We start from the raw sequence: 15,643 nt of genomic DNA, 5'->3' as shown, positions 1-15,643 counted from the left end.
TTTTTACCTCCCAGTTAAGCGGTGATGGAGGCCTGCATGTGCCAACACCACTAATGACTCAAAACCTATAGGCCGCTAACACAATCATTCAATACTGCCTGAAATGGAAGTGGCGTAGACCACACACGCCTGGAATCAGACATGTGTGTTGGCAACACCAACATGTCATCATTAGCAGTGACCAGAAATGATGCCAGCGACTGTGTGTTTGCAACTATGAACACAATGCTTTGTTAAGAGCCTCCTAACACAGAGGACATCCTCCACATATGGTTGAGGGAGCCTGGCTCCAATACTAATCTGGTCCCACTGTTTATAAAATAAACAGTCCCATGAACACTAACCTACAGCCTGCCCAGTCTCCCCACTCCTGCACCCTCAACTCTGCATCTGGATGACCTCTGACCTGGACTCTTTGAACTGTGCTTCCTGTCCCGACACGATGTGACTATAGCATAATGGCAAAATCTGTACTGTAGGCACTTTTCATGCACCGGTGGAGGGGATTACCAACATATCCTCATGGAGATGGCACATGTGGCCCTCCCACACATGATTAAAACAGGGATGCAGTCCAGAACTTTGTCTCACACCAATATCAATCATAAAAGTCAATAAATAAGTTTTTAATTTAAAAAGAAAAACGTGTTTTCAGGATATGGATGCGAGGTTAAAAACGTGCAGGTAAGCATGCATTTTCATAAAGCTCTTTATTTATTGGTGTTAAATGAGTCCTAATTGGGAAACCTTTGCCTGTAAAGACAACACCACTACTTTTTCAAAACAAGGCTGTTCATGCAGACATCCACACACAGACACCCCCGCCCTCTCTTGCTCGGAGCCCTGAGCCTGCTAGGCTCACTGGTGGTGGAATGAGACGAGATAAGCCCATGGTTGGCCTCCATCAACACATGAGGCTTTCCAAAGCGAGTAGTGTTACAGACAGGCGCTCCTCTGGGGCTCAGTGGGAGTGGGAGTGGACAGGGCTGCTCAGATATTAGTAGGTAGCTAATCTGCCTCCAGCCAGCTTGCTGATGCCCACCATCTGTGTCTCTAACTCATCACTCACAGGCCAGGAGGCTCTGCAGGCACACACACAAGTAAACAAACACCCAGAGAGAGCCATTTAAGAGCCAATTCTCTACCTGGCTCGGTTAATTACTGATTATCAGCGCCACCCAAAAAGCAGAGGACGGGAGCCAGTGACAAGGGGTAAGGGGGGTAAGGAGGAGGCAACTGTGAACAGGGGCACATTAACTTCACTTTGCTTCATCATCATCCTCATTACACAGGGAATTTGCGTCAGACATAACTGCAAAACAGCTCAATCAGGGATCAAGGGTATAAAACAAACTATTGCGACAGACTTAATTACCACCAGCCGCGAAAAAGTCAGAAGACTCGAGGAGTGTTGGGAAAAATGTTGCCGCCGGTTATGCTTCATTTACTTGACGAGACTTCACAGTCATAATTGTAAATGCCCCTGGCACTACTGATCAAGGGGATGTAGAGGGTTAAGAGGTCAGGAGGATGGGTGCAGGGGTGGGGGAAACTGACGGAGATTAACTGAACTGAAACTCCTCAAGGAGTATGACAGCCACACAGGTGCGCTGCACTTACCCCCCAACTAACCCCCACACAACCGTCATTTGGGCCCAAAATGTCCTGTGGGTGTAGCAGGCAGGTGATTAGCAGATACAATTACTATGCCTCACTTACCTTTTAGCCACTGACCCATACGTTCAAATGTGACTCTAAGCTTTTTAGAAAGGGCTCTTTTGTGTTTCAGTGCAAAGAAGAACATCATCTAAAAGTTTGCAGACTGAATTATTTGGTCATTTTTTTGGTCATTTCAGTAATTGTTAATTTCACCTCTAATCTATCACTTGAGTTCCTTGTTCCTTAATGTATTCTTTCAAAGTCACGTGCACTGTCTTAACCAAATAACCTCAAATGGTTTTAGTTTTTTTAACCCAAACCCCCCCCACCACCAACACCACTAATCATACAGTCCCTAAAGCAGTGCAGCACGTCCACTGGGAGTAACTACAATGAGAACTGTGATGACATTTAAAGCACTTGCTAAATGCACCCATGTGAATTTTGGGGTGTTATTCTGCGGTAACGTTACCCTCTAAGTATTATCCATATCTGTAGCCACCAAATCTCTAAATACAAGCAGAATTATACAATGGAAACGCTGCAAGTGCCAAAACCGCATTTTAATTTTTCTGGCAAGACTCAGCTTTCTACGTGACAGGAAGGCTGAACCTCCAGGCATTGCTCCAGACTGAAAACATTAACACTCATGCATGGGATTATTTAACAGTAGTCTGTATTTAGGATGGTCCAAAATACCACACTGGAGCCAAAAGATGGAAAATATTTGCAAAGCTGTCTCGAAAGCGGGCTTTAAAGTTTCCATCCAGAAGAAACGTGCAGCACCAGGGAACACACTCAAGGTGATTTTTACTAATAATATGCTACATTACAGGGGGAAAAAAGGGCAAGTAATGCCATAATGCTGCAAGAGGAAGATAAAAGTGAGGGCTTTTCCTTTGGCTAATGAACACAAGAGGTCCACACAGAAAAACCAACACAAGGATGATTCAATTATCCAACTACTAGCTCAGGAATCCCCCTCCTTTGTAAATACCTCTTGCACAAAGAGTAATGTTTTCCCCTGGTGCAATAAATAACTTTTTATTCCCACTGCCACGGAAAGTTCACCTGTACAGACAATCACAGCGTCTGCCCTCATATTTGTTACTGCGGCCTTTTAATTTGACCTGAACCTGCCTGTCATGGTCCATCAAACGTGGGAATCGGATACCTTAGGAACACAGGCGCCTTTGCTTTGCGTTATGGCCCGCCACCACCTCCCAGAGCCCTAACACATTGATTCTGGGAGGAGAGAGAAAGTCACCCGCATCACATGAATCAAGCACTGTGACAGGGGTCCGTTAGGTCTGGGATCACACGGAGGATCACAAGTCTCTCTTTTTATTTCTCTCTCTCTCCCATCTGTATTAGCTGGGGATGAGAGGCACGGGATGGCCCTCTAAAGGCATATATTTCCGTTGATGAAGAGATAAATCAGATCATTTCTGGAGTAAGGAAGGGAGCACAGAGAGAGCCTTCTTGGTCATTCCCCTTTGAGATGTAAATAGCACGGTGGCACTGAAAGAGGGCCAGGTGTCTGATGCAAAGAGGGAAAGCGTGACGGTGCATGCATTCCTCAGGGACCTAGAACATTAACTGTTGCTGTGCCTTATGCGGGTCAACATCAGCAGATTCTATAATGGTCCATAATGGCCTTGCTGGAGTAACGCAATCAGAACAAGTACCCCATGTCCAGTAAAATTATAATCATGTCTACACATGTGTGCATTGATATTTAAACAATAAGAAAGTTAAAGTTTCCCAGTTATGAGGAACCTCTGCATTCTGCAAAAAACTACACTAAACCCTGAAGACCAGAGGTCAACAGCTGCAGGTCACACCTTGCTGGACGATTAAAAATGAGTTAGCACGCTTTTTGGGGTCATCAAGACAACAATTTGACAACTCTTTAGAGCCTGGGGGAAAAAAACCTTCAAATGTCCCACACCTTAAAGGTGAAGAAAAGAGGTCAAACTGTGAATTAAGAAAAGAATGGCACCCTGTTATTAGACTTAAGAGGGGGCCTGAGTCAGTCAAGCTGCTGAGAAAGCCTGACAGGAGAAGGGTCGAATATGCTGGACACACATTCCTACAGTGGCTTTACAATCTTTCTTTCTTCATACTTAGACAAATAGACAACAAACCACAGACTCCCAATTGATAAGATTTTGTACCACACTGTTGTATCTGAGATGTCAGGGTTGACATAATGCAGAATAACATCGTTATAGGAAAGGAAATTTATCACTGGAGGGGATAAATCATCATATAACACTAACACTATGCCAGATTAAATGTAGTTTATCTTTATTGTTGTAAAAGCCTCCTTAAACCCCATTCCAGTTCAACCAGGAAACTTCTGCTTAAGCACACTTTCATCCAGTATAACTCCAAAATTTGTCTTTTGGTTTTTAAATATATATTTTTTGTATTCCTTTTTTGCAAAATCTTGATATCAATCTCCTATATTTACTTTTTATGTAGCATAGTTTACATTACATACTGGAAACCTGAGGAAACAGCTAGCCTGACTCTATTAAAAGCAACAGAATAAACTTACCAGCATGTCTTTCACTACTAAATGCCTCGAAACCCCTCATGGCAGTGTTTTGGGGGAAATAACAAGAAAAAACACAAAACATACCATTAACTACACTAGCATTTTTAAGCTAAGCTAACAGGCTGCTTCGCAGTTACACATTTAGCATAACCACACTGACCTTCAGAAAGAAAACAAATACACTGTGAAAAAAATAAAAACATACAGACAGCCAAAAATAAAATAATAATAGTAATTTATGTAAAATATTTGGTACGTGTGAACTATTACTTACCCAGTGTCATTCGGAATTGTGCTGCCTTTAGGGGAAAGTGAGGAAGTCAGATGTGATGCCCAAAAAGTTGTAAATTAGTTGTAAATGACTTGTTGGTCTATAGTCTGTTAAACATATGTATAACATAGCTTTCATGAATGACATCAAGTCATGCCGAGCCAGAATTAAAGATATTTTAAGTGGCCAAAAGGGACCGGATTGATCACAATCATACTGTAGGTACAAGTCATGTCTTGACCGGTTGACTACAGTCCATTTACCAATATAAACACACAGAAACATCATAAATCACTTTTTGGCAACCTGGCCTAAAAACCTGCCAAATCAAACATACTAAGCTGCCCGTTTCCAAAACTGAAGAATTTATTTTGGTTATCCATAAAGCACGGATCTCAAAATTTCAGCTTACACAGAAATAACTGAGACGTGTAACAGTAAGTTGAAATTTTTATGTAAACTGAAATGCACTTAGCTTTGCTAGGCAGATTTAAAAAAAAACAAAAGACAACTTACTAATAAACGATAATTTGGCCAGCTTCTTAAACACACCCAAGAACTTTTTGGTTCGTTGTTTTTGAATCATTCTGTGAAATAAAATCAGTGGCCTATAGGCATGTACATCAACTGTTCTTTAAAAAATAAAATAAATAAAATCGTATGTAACAAGGTTTTTTCCCCACTTTTCCCATTGATTTGAAGGCTTTTTCTCTCCCGACGTAAAACAAACAGCAGTCAATACCTGGTTGCAGAACAAATTTATTCATAAGTAGAGCTGTCACATCACTCTCAAACGTGGCATTTCTGAAAAAAATGTAACGCAAAACAGTATTTAATGTAACAATTGACCTTGTGCTAGTGCAGCATTAAGAAAAAAAAGAAAAAAGTGGAATTAATGGAGACATCTTGGATCGCACAGGGCATTCGGCTTGTCACTCACATACAGGCAAACTTCTCATTTCCAAGAGATGACTCTGGTCCGCCATCTGCTGGTGAACATGGGACATTACATACAAACAGGTCTAAAGATCCCGGCGTTTAATAACAATCTAGATTGACAGCAATCATATATGCAACACAGCCACTTATCTGCAAGCCTAAAACTCATGCCACGGGAGTTCTGGAGAGGATCTCCTTTTTAAAACCTAGTAGCAACAGTAACACTCTTAGAGTGAGAAAAAGCATTTTAGTGGCAAAGGTTCCCCTGAAAATGTTTTCCCCCCCTAGTGTTACAAATGCTGATCAAAAAAAAAAAGAAAAGAAAAAAGAAAAGAAAAAAAAGTATATATACCGTCTCTGACTGCAAATGACATACATAGCTACCTCTGTAGTATCTGTAACTGCATGACAAAAAATATAGCAGTATACACTGAAAATACAGTTCATTACATATTTTTTTTATATCGTATGTACACAAAGAGCATTAAATTATAATACGAGTGAAATGTGAGGATTTGCGGCACAAGCAACTAAACTATTGCATAAGGGGAGAGTGATCGCTTGATAAATGTCATCTTTTTATATCCCCGCTGCGTTTTATAACTGAGCTGAGCACGCGCTTTATTAGCAAAGACTCTTTTAATATTAGTTATGCACAAACACATTTTACACACGTGCACTTGTGTTTCTCAAGACTCCCTTTACCATTGTATTGATAGTTGAGAAAGACTAGGAATGCCACCAAAATAAAACTGTGGTGTTTTGGAGGGAAAAAAAGAAAAGACAAAGAGCCTCACAATCCATGCATGCTACCGCATTTCCCCCCAAAAATACAAACAGCTACAGAAATCCCAGTAAATCCTTAAATCCCGTGATCCCTCGTGACTGCACAGAAAATGAGCCTGGTCACATGCAGGGGTCGTAGATGGTCTCAGAGTAACAGTCTTAATTTGCTTTGGAAGCTCTAGCAAAAAACAAACACCCAAAATACAAAAATGAACCCAACACCTTAATGGTTTCACATGTCCAAATAGACCTTAAGCAGAGCCAAAAGGAAGGTCAGCACCATTAGGTGATTTGCTTCGTGTGCACAAACACAATCAGGCAGATTTGCATTGGGTAAGAGGTGGTCTTCAAAATGATTAGCTTTTAAGAAGGCAGGAATGTGTCATACAGTGAGGAAAGTCCAGTGTTCTCCACTCTGCTGCCTGGGAATGACTGGTGAGCCGAAGTGGCTGGAAGTGCCTCACACAGTGAGAAGAGGAGCTTATACACAGCTAAACAGCAGTTCAACTGATTCAGGAAAAACAAAGAGATGTTTTTGTTTGTTTTGCATAGCAGGACACACACACACACACACACACCTACCTATTACTCCATGTTTTAAATTGTATTTAAATAACTCGCGCTTGTTGGAAAAGACTTCCTTACATTCGCCACTTCAGTCGCTAAATTTAATACAATTTTTCACTGTGAGAAAATGTAATCTCAACTTCAGAGAAGTACGCTTGTACCTACTCCCAATTTTACTGAATCCCATCCTCGCTGTGGTTGCCTCTCCTAAGAGCATGTATAGCTGCAAGGCTGCCCTCTAGTGGAAACCCCCCTCCCCCAAAATGAAATACAAAGACTTGAGAGGCTGAAATGTGTGGCGCGTGCATCAGGAGTTTACATCCTCTGCTGCACATTATTACAAGTGAAAACGCATAAACTGCAAGAAATCCGGCACCTTACTAAGATTACCGAACACTTGAAATACACTGCCCTCAGTAAAGCAGTAACTTGTCTCCCTTCCAAAAAAACAATACTAAGACTTATGGTCTAAATAAGAGAATCAAGCATTAAGAGGAAGCATCCGTCAGCTCTGTAGTGACAAATAGCAAAAGCATTTAAGTAGTTTTATACATGGTAAAGGTGCTTTAGTGTATGCTGTTAATATCAAAGGCAAACTTGTGTGGAAATGAGCAAATGCATACAAATATTAGAAAAAAAAATAGGTTATGCTGGCCACTCAGAGACTTCGGCAAGGCTGGCTGGTTGTTGACGGAAGAGTGCTGGTGCTTCGTCCACACCCACACACACACTTTCAGAGCTACAAGTATGTGTCCTGCTCTGTGCTGCTGAGGCTTTGTGTAGATCGCTGAAGAGTAGATTCTTTGGCAGAGGGGAGGTCTGTAGGAGGTGTTTTCTGCTCTCCAGCTGAGTCCGTTTCAGTCTGCGCCGCGGCCTCTGGCGTCACACTGTTGCCTGGAGGTGGGGCAGGCGGTTCTGTGGATGACGATTGAGGGTCACTGAGAAGAGGGTAAGGATTGGGAATCTCCTCTGTGGGCTGGGATTTTTTCATGCTCTTCTTTTTCTTACTCTTCTTCTCCTCCTTGCCCTTCTGCAGCTGTGGGATAGTCTGAGGCACTTCAAGTACAATGGTGGGGTTCTGCTGCAGGTCCTGACGCCTGGGTGGCTCAGCCAGCATGATGATCCGAGCGCCGTGCATTCTTGGAGGCGGTTTGAAATTGAGCTCCCCGCGGTTCTTCTTCCAGCGCTTGAGCTGGGTGTGATGCTCTCGTTCCACGTCTCGCGCCGTCACCGGCACCTCTAGAATCTGCAAAAGGAAAAATCAAGTCACCCGGTCACTGCTGTGCTCACATGTTCCTTCCATGACTGGCAATTGTACTGAGACTGTGAACTTTGTCTGCAAATGCCAAATGACCGCCACACACAGTCAAGCCGGCGCTACATATAACAGGGGGTATTGTTTGGGAAGACAGACCCTCACACAAAGCTCGATACAAGGAACCAGACACCATGCAGCCAGCACTCTGGTCAATTTGTCTGTGTGTCACTTTAATTCACTCTCTCAGACTCACTGGTGTTCTCTTGACTACTTGTAGGAACATTTATTGTTCCCTCTAACTCCTCCCTCACAATATGACACAATGCTGTTTACATCACTGCCGAATAATCAGACACGACTTCTCAATAACAAAGTCAAATCACATGTTTAGAAAACATTGATATCAGCAAAGTAAAATAAACTCTGTTTTTAAATTATATTTTCCTTGATTCTTGGGTAGCCTCACATGACTAGGTAACTCGTGTGATGAGAAGCATGATATCTGGGATGTAGTTCCTCCTTGAAAGAGCAAACTAAAGGACAACTAGAGACCATCTTTAGGCATCTATACGACTCGCTGCTAGTGCAATACCTTCAGTTTTTGGAGACAGTTACCACATTCAACTCTAGGCCTGGATTACACTTCTAGAAGCTGCAAATCAAAGATCAGAATCACTGGCAGGACACCGAGGACATTTCAGCCTGAAGGCAAAGCAATCTGGGAAAAACCCCTTACCTCTTGAACAAGGAAACCCTCCTGCATGTATCGAGGCTCTATCGCCCTGAGAAGCTCCATGGTCTCATACTGGCCTTGGCAGGCCTTAAGCTTCTCACGAGTTCCCAACATGCACTTGAGTAGCACCAAGCCCACTCGGAAAATTATCTTCACTCCTAAAAGGAGGAAGAAGGAGCCGATGAGTCAATTTCAGAGTAAAGACGCTCTATGAGGCACCGCTGCAGATACATACCATCGCAGAGGAACATGTCCCAGACGCGCAGCACCGATGCCCAGGGTAGGGTTCTGGAGAAGGCACACATAAACCATTCAGTCATGTAGAGGATGGGGTCGATCTTATGTTTCTCCAGATGCCGGAAGGCTAGAGGGGAGACGCGTCGCAGCAGGGCGAAGAGTATCTCTCCATCTAACTGTATAGCTTCCTGAAAGAGGGAGCGGTGGGGGACACTAAACAAAAAACGTATTGTACTCTGCATTGCTGGTGCTGAAATGAGATATGCACATACACGCTCATCTATTAAATTAAACCAGTCCTTATTTCTACACATTGTTTTCCCATTATGCACGACTACCCAGATTTTGCACTTATGAGGAAACATTTAATTAGCAAACCTTCTTTCATAACATGGAATTCATAACTGCAACAGAAACCAAGAGGAGGCAATTATTACGCAAGAAAGTTTACTCAAACAGCTTACTGAGAAAATAAGTCTGTAAACAGCCCACTGCCTTCATCAGAAAACCATAACCACAGTGCCACTGCGTCACACACACACTGTGGGAAACAAAATACACATTCTAGTTTTGCTGAGCAAAAGGCCTACAAGTAGGTGTGCACAGCTCTGGTAGCAGTGGAGTCAACTGAGGCTATATTCTCTTTGCATTTCCAACACTGAGCCATATCATCATGAACGCTTTCAAGTGTTTCAGTCTCACCAGGCCGGGACTGTAGTAACCAGGAAGATACTTCTCACAGATCTGGACCAGCCCCCAGAAAGCATCCTGTAGAATCACACACACATACACACAATGTAAGGGTAGTTCTTTGTTATACTTAGAGAGGCATTCCAGGGGTCACAGAGAAGCTGGAAAACATTAGAAATGTTCTCTTAAATACAAGATTTTCTAGCCATTCTACCCTTATGAAGCACTCGGGCCCCCTTAGGACACTGGCCAATTTGGTGTGTATAGTGTTATTGTGTCACACAGTGTGGTGTCGAACCAAAATCCTTTCCCAAGCAACTATCCACAATAAAAAGCCATCTTTGCAACACCCCGGACACTTATTTAGCTGGTAATTTACTTAATTGAAATGCTCACCAGGACAGAAAACTGCATGTATATATAACCACCACACACATCTGATAAATCCACTTCAAAGTCTGCTCTCTCTCTTATGTCTGAAGTTCATACTTTAGGTTGTGAGGAGAATTTTCCTTCAACATATTAATTGCTTAGTGCTTTTAATGACCACAAGACTTTCCTCAAACTGAGAGTGTGTCTAAAAATCACACACCATGTCTAACTAAGCTAAACTGAATAAGTGGAATTCATGATTCCATTAGCTGATACTCTGACATACATGCAGAGACTTAATCTGTGGAATGATAGGATTTTTCCAGCGATGCTATCTGCCTCGTTTTTTAGTTCAAAATTTCCAAACCCTTTTACAGTCATCTTGGCTGCTATCATAATCTCAAATTCGATGTATTATTTATACTATGGAGCAGCTCTGGAAATCATCTACAGATTACATCATTTGTACACTCAGTCCCTCTGCAGTTCAGCTCAAAAATACTTTCCCGAGGTCACAAACTAAAACTGAGCCTTACAAAATAAAAGAAACAGCACTATTTCTATTTTCAGTGTGGATTTTAGTTTTAAAGACCATAACAAGTCTTCAAGTGTTCAGATCATCCACACCAAGGGACACAATTTATATGGTGAGTGATGGTGTGTGTTTGTATTGAAGGCAGTTCGTACCTCAGCAGGCATGTGCATAAGCAGCACTGCAGCAATAGGAGCCTGGGCCTGGCAGTATCCCTCCTCTGGTCTGTAGAGAGTATAAGCCTTAAGAACACGGGACAGGTCCTTCTGCCTGCGCACACGCACACACGCGCACACACACACACACACACGCAACATTTTAGCATATTCAAATAAGATGCAGTAAACAACTCCCGTGTTGTACGTCACATTGTGGTAGACTGCTCACCCGTGTCCTCCCCGTGACACAAACATCTCGTGAAAAGGAAACTGTCGATGGAGGTCTTTCTCAATTACATCAAGCCATTTGGGGTCTCCCGGCTGGCTATCCAGCTCCTGACAAAAAGAGCATGGGGGACATGAGAGTGAGATCTCTTTGTGATACGGTATAAGTGATTATATTGTCTTTAAGTAGGAGGACTACAAACCCCTGATTCTTTTTTATAGGATTTAGTGATCTCAGCAATAAATTAAGTTATTCATTCACTATAAAGGTCAGTGAATTGTCTAACCACTGCATGAGCAGAGGCTAGTTTTAAACTTTATATTTGAAAAGATTCAAGATCTGCATCATTATTCATTTGATGCTAGCATGCATTTTGAACACTTAACCTGAATAGAAAACAAACCAAACAAAAAAGATCAATAATAAAAACTGCCATTGCTCCAGCTCTTTGGTAAAAATATCTGGGTTCTCACTCAAATGAGTAATGCTTGTGGATGACCACACTTTCAGTACCAATTTCAAATGAAATTTAAAAATGAAATGAGCTCAAAGTAGAGTTTAAGCAGAGATGTGAGGAGGAAGTGAAAGAGGAAGCTGTCGGACCTGAAACTTTCCTTGGTTCTGCTCTCTCTTCACCTTCCCACCAGACAGGTAGAGCCATGCACGGCCTCTGAGGGCAGGAGGAATTCCTTTCTGGCAACGCAGCCTCACCTGAGTCACAGAACAAAAGGGTTTCCCAAATAAAGCAATATACCAAAGGACCATGGGAGAATGTAGCTTGAGAAAAGCTAAGAGAGGCAATCTGGTGCGCAGATACAGCAAATGGTTTTCATCAGAGCGCTTCCACTGGTATTTGTTCCCTTTTTTGAATAAGTGTAGTTTTGTACTTAGAAACTAACAACTTACACTTAGGATGCATTGACTTGTAGCACTGCATGCACTCTAAAAACTCTTACAACCCAGTGATTTGACTTCCTTCTTTTCAGCAATGAAAATGGCCAGTTACTACTTATCTAGATCACCAATTTATTTGGCAGATGCAAGATCAGAATTTGATCAAAGACGAGCCAAAATTTGGGGATATTCTAACATCTGAGTCTCTTATTAGAGCTTCACTTATACATGTAACATTAAAAACATGCCACGTGATTTATATCTTCAGGATGCAGAAAACAAAACATTATCTCCAAGGGGGCGACTACTTAAGGTGCATAGAAACATAAACAGAAGTCATACACAAACACTCTACCACCTGTGACTCAGGGAGTAGAGCGGGTCGTCTTCTTATCGGAAAGTTAGACTCCTCCAGTGTGCGTGCTGGAGGAGTATCTTGGGCAAGATACCGAACCCCAAAATGATCTAAAGACATCCAGCAGCGTGCGAGTGTGTGGAAGGGATAAGCATAGAAAAAAAGCTTGTTGCTGCAACTGTAGGAAGAACATTATGACCTTCAAAAGGGCCAAAATATACTAAAATGAATGCTGCAAAACATGACATTGATAAAATTTGATCTCAACTCGTGCCATCTCTCCAAGTTGAGGCTTTGCAATCTTTCAGCAGGAATCACAAACAGGTGTTGTCGCAACAGATTAGCTGACCCGACCTTCACATTTGAGTCCTCTTGAGACTTTTGACTTGACTTGCATTGCATTACCCTTTCTGAGCACATTTGTTTGCTCTAAAGCAAAGCTGGCACACTTCCTCAAGAACATTACAGTTCCTACTGTACAATTATTATCAATCATGGGGGCACAATAAAGGATTAGAAACCCTGACCTTTATTAGTACATGTACAGCGAGAAAAGGAACACTTCTCGCCGCTAAATTAGCCGTTTCTGTCATGTACAGAGCCACTTTTTGTATTCCTTTTGAAAGAGAATCATTTTATATGAAGCCAGTACAATCCCACCCTGAATCTGAAACCGGTAATTTGTCATACAGTATATGCAGTGATACAGTGACGGGGTTGTGTCCTGGCTTGCTGCTGATTCATGGGTGTGAGGTTAAGTTGCAGCTTTACGTCGATTCGCTGAGAGCATTTCACACAGAACCAGCTAGACAAGCGAAGCTGCAAAACAAAGTGTATACAAAGTCTGGTCCTTGTGCAATCATTTGAGCGTTACCGTTTGCTTTGTTTGATCATGTGTAAGAGTACCTGTGATTGGGGGGACAAAAACAAAAACTTCCTAGAAACGACACAATACAATTCAGCAAACCACCTTCAGAAACTCTTTAAAAGAAACTGATCTGGTGAGCTTCACATGGCTAACACCATGGAAGGCATACAACCAAGCCACATGTTTTATGTAACTGATTTAACACCTGGTGCTGACCTTATTGAATCGCTTGATCATCCACTTGTCCCAGTGGTTCAGCATGTCCAGCCACTTCACCTCTCTTTGCCTGAGCACCGCTGGAGGTATATCCTGAGCTCTGGTTACACAACAGGAGGGAGAAAAAAAATTACAAAGCTCAAATCATTTTTTGCGCTTTTTTGCTTGAAATGACAGCAAACGACACATCTTCTCTTCTTTTAGCACAGAAATAATTAGACAGGTGACAAAAGTTTGCTTGTTTTTGCAATAAGGCAAGTCTGAAATAAGCCTCCAAATTGGCCCAAGCTTTAAAAAGAAAATCTCACAAAGACAGTTTATCGTTCTGCATCTACCATCAGATCTGTGTGTGTGGCCATCACTCATTTGCAGTCAGCGAACTATAAAAGATACAAACTCAAGACCTATTTAATGTCAAAGCTCTCTGATCTGAAGGAGCTGCAGTCAGGATAATTTAACAGTAAAATATTTACAGGCAAGGAGGGAAGGGGGAGTCAAGGACTTTACATTATATTTTCAAACAGAAAAAGAAAACGTAAGCAAGTATAACCTACATTAGGAATTGTGGTCTGATGCTTTACTATGGTATATAATTATCTCATCGGCACAAGCCTGTAATTGTAGGGCTGAAACGTCTTCAAAGAGCTCTTCTTATTTAAGACAGGCCTCTTCTGGTAACAAAGTGCAGCCTATGTGTTGTAGATCAGTGCAAGACTATACTGCAGCTTCAGCTCCCAGAGCCTTTAAACAATAAAGAGATACGTTTGTTGCCAAACAGTACAAGCTAAACACTGACTATCTACAGAGCTGAGCCAAAAGAGGCCCTCAGCTAAAGAGGCACCAAGAGCTGCGGCTCCAAGCCTGCCAAAACTCCACAAGACAGGAAACTCCCAGCCAGCCGGTGCTTGCCATAACTTTCACCCACTCCTTCCACTGTTTCACTGCTGTCATGCAGGCTTTAGACCCAGCACAAAAAGAAAAACGAAATAGATTTCTTACAAAAGAAAGAAAAGAAACTGATCTAATCTGTATTGCCAAAAGGCCAGAGATAAATTAAATCCAAGCATGACACAGACAGCCAGAAGTGCTCGGTCAGCACCCCCCCACCACCACCGCAAAAAACTGTGTGACAGGCTAAACGAAAAACAATTTAACATTACATGGTAGAAATAAGAAGATTAATACGACTCGTTCAATCCTCATCTACGCGTTTACTGCTTGTGGTGACTGTGGCAAACAGAGGGTAATAAAAAAAAAAAAAAGAAAGAAAGGAAAAAATAGAAACAACACGGTGCCACGCAGCTGGTTGGGAGCTCTGTTTGTCTGAGGCACATAACAACACCTGCACAACTTGTCATCACAACTAATGGACAACAGTAGGCTGCAAATTTACTACCTATTATTATTATCATTATCATTAAGCATGGCAAACCAACACAGATGGCCTCAGAGTTAAAGTAAACTTACGTGTCCTCTGAGTACTTCTGCGCCCCACCAATAAATCCATATTTATCCGCCTGCCTTTCGCTGGCGAAGCCGTTGATCTCAGAGTCGGATCCCAAGGAGCTTTCGTCGTCAATGTGACTGCTGCTAAGAGTCCTGATGCTCCCCGTGTCCACAGATCGACGGCCGTTTTCCATTTTGTCCATGGTAGCATAAGAAGAAGAAAAAAAACTAGCCTTCTAGCCGGGGCAGCTAACGTCAGCGAGGTTGTGGACAACCCAGAGTCAAATCTGCTCCTGTGCATATGCAGTCGAGTCAAACTGCACCGACGCCATGATTTCTGGGCGCGAGTTAAACTTTCCAACCGCTGTTTTGTCCGTAAATCTTTTCTAAGGGTGTGCTCCAACCGCTGGGTCACATTAAACTGGTTATGCTTGAGTTAACTTGAATGGGTTTTCCCCCAGTTTTAACATTAGCCAGCTAACTCTGCGTTGCTAACGTACTAAAAGTTAGCCTTAACTGCTTGTGACAACAATCCCAAACTATTTCTACATTGACCCCACCTTCAACGAACCGCCGCTACATTATTGTCTAGTTTTACATAGTTAGCCGATTACTTACTAAACCACCTGGTTAACGAACTAGTACATTTTGTCCTCGGCTAGCTGTGGCTTGGTTTTGCCGTCCTGTCATCCCACCCGAGAACACTATACGGATTTCTACATCTCCTAGTATCCCAAGCCTACCGCCCTCGCCTGGGCTTTAACATCCTAATGTTACGTCTGCCCCTAGCGGCTGCAGAAGAAAGAGGAAGCGAATCCCATGTCTGCTCTTTTCTGTGAGCACATGTGCTAGATTTGCAAACGCAGCAGCAAC

General features: G+C 42.4%; 2 protein-coding genes across 3 annotated transcripts in view; both read right to left on the bottom strand.

The window, feature by feature from the left end:
- The window catches only part of LOC146696660 (4-hydroxyphenylpyruvate dioxygenase-like), a 58,029-nt gene extending 53,478 nt beyond the window's left edge, over nt 1-4,551 (bottom strand). For both annotated transcript variants that reach the window (XM_085474890.1, XM_085474891.1), the window contains exons 1-2: nt 4,497-4,551; nt 4,223-4,257 (exon numbers count right to left, since the gene is read on the bottom strand). In XM_085474890.1, the coding sequence (XP_085331016.1) occupies nt 4,223-4,257; nt 4,497-4,506 (45 nt within the window). In that variant the 5' untranslated portion in view covers nt 4,507-4,551. The remainder of the gene's footprint in view (nt 1-4,222; nt 4,258-4,496) is intronic.
- Nucleotides 4,552-5,234: 683 nt separating this feature from the next.
- LOC146696659 (TBC1 domain family member 10A-like) lies at nt 5,235-15,572 on the bottom strand. The gene is made up of 9 exons (XM_085474887.1): nt 14,792-15,572; nt 13,325-13,424; nt 11,595-11,702; nt 10,995-11,101; nt 10,763-10,877; nt 9,716-9,781; nt 9,012-9,201; nt 8,780-8,934; nt 5,235-8,031 (listed from the first exon to the last, which is right to left on the bottom strand). The coding sequence occupies exons 1-9, from the start codon at nt 14,971-14,973 to the stop codon at nt 7,525-7,527; spliced, it is 1,530 nt and encodes a 509-aa protein (XP_085331013.1). The 5' UTR covers nt 14,974-15,572; the 3' UTR covers nt 5,235-7,524.
- Nucleotides 15,573-15,643: the final 71 nt, after the last annotated feature.

The sequence above is a fragment of the Copadichromis virginalis genome, linkage group LG12 (assembly GCF_057382275.1).
Source record: "Copadichromis virginalis isolate Kocher_CV1m ecotype Utaka linkage group LG12, C_Virginalis_male_GT1.1, whole genome shotgun sequence".
In the NCBI taxonomy this organism is placed as follows: Eukaryota; Metazoa; Chordata; class Actinopteri; order Cichliformes; family Cichlidae; genus Copadichromis; species Copadichromis virginalis.
This window is presented reverse-complemented; position numbering and strand designations above follow the sequence as displayed.

Excerpts from the sequence above, each read along its gene's own strand:
- LOC146696659 (XM_085474887.1), bottom strand. The coding sequence starts at position 14,973 with ATGGACAAAATGGAAAACGGCCGTCGATCTGTGGACACGGGGAGCATC. Across the intron at positions 11,102-11,594 it reads AGAACCAAGGAAAGTTTCAG|GAGCTGGATAGCCAGCCGGG; the intron begins GTCCGACAGCTT and ends TCTTTTTGTCAG. Across the intron at positions 8,032-8,779 it reads AGGGTTTCCTTGTTCAAGAG|ATTCTAGAGGTGCCGGTGAC; the intron begins GTAAGGGGTTTT and ends TTCCTTTTGCAG.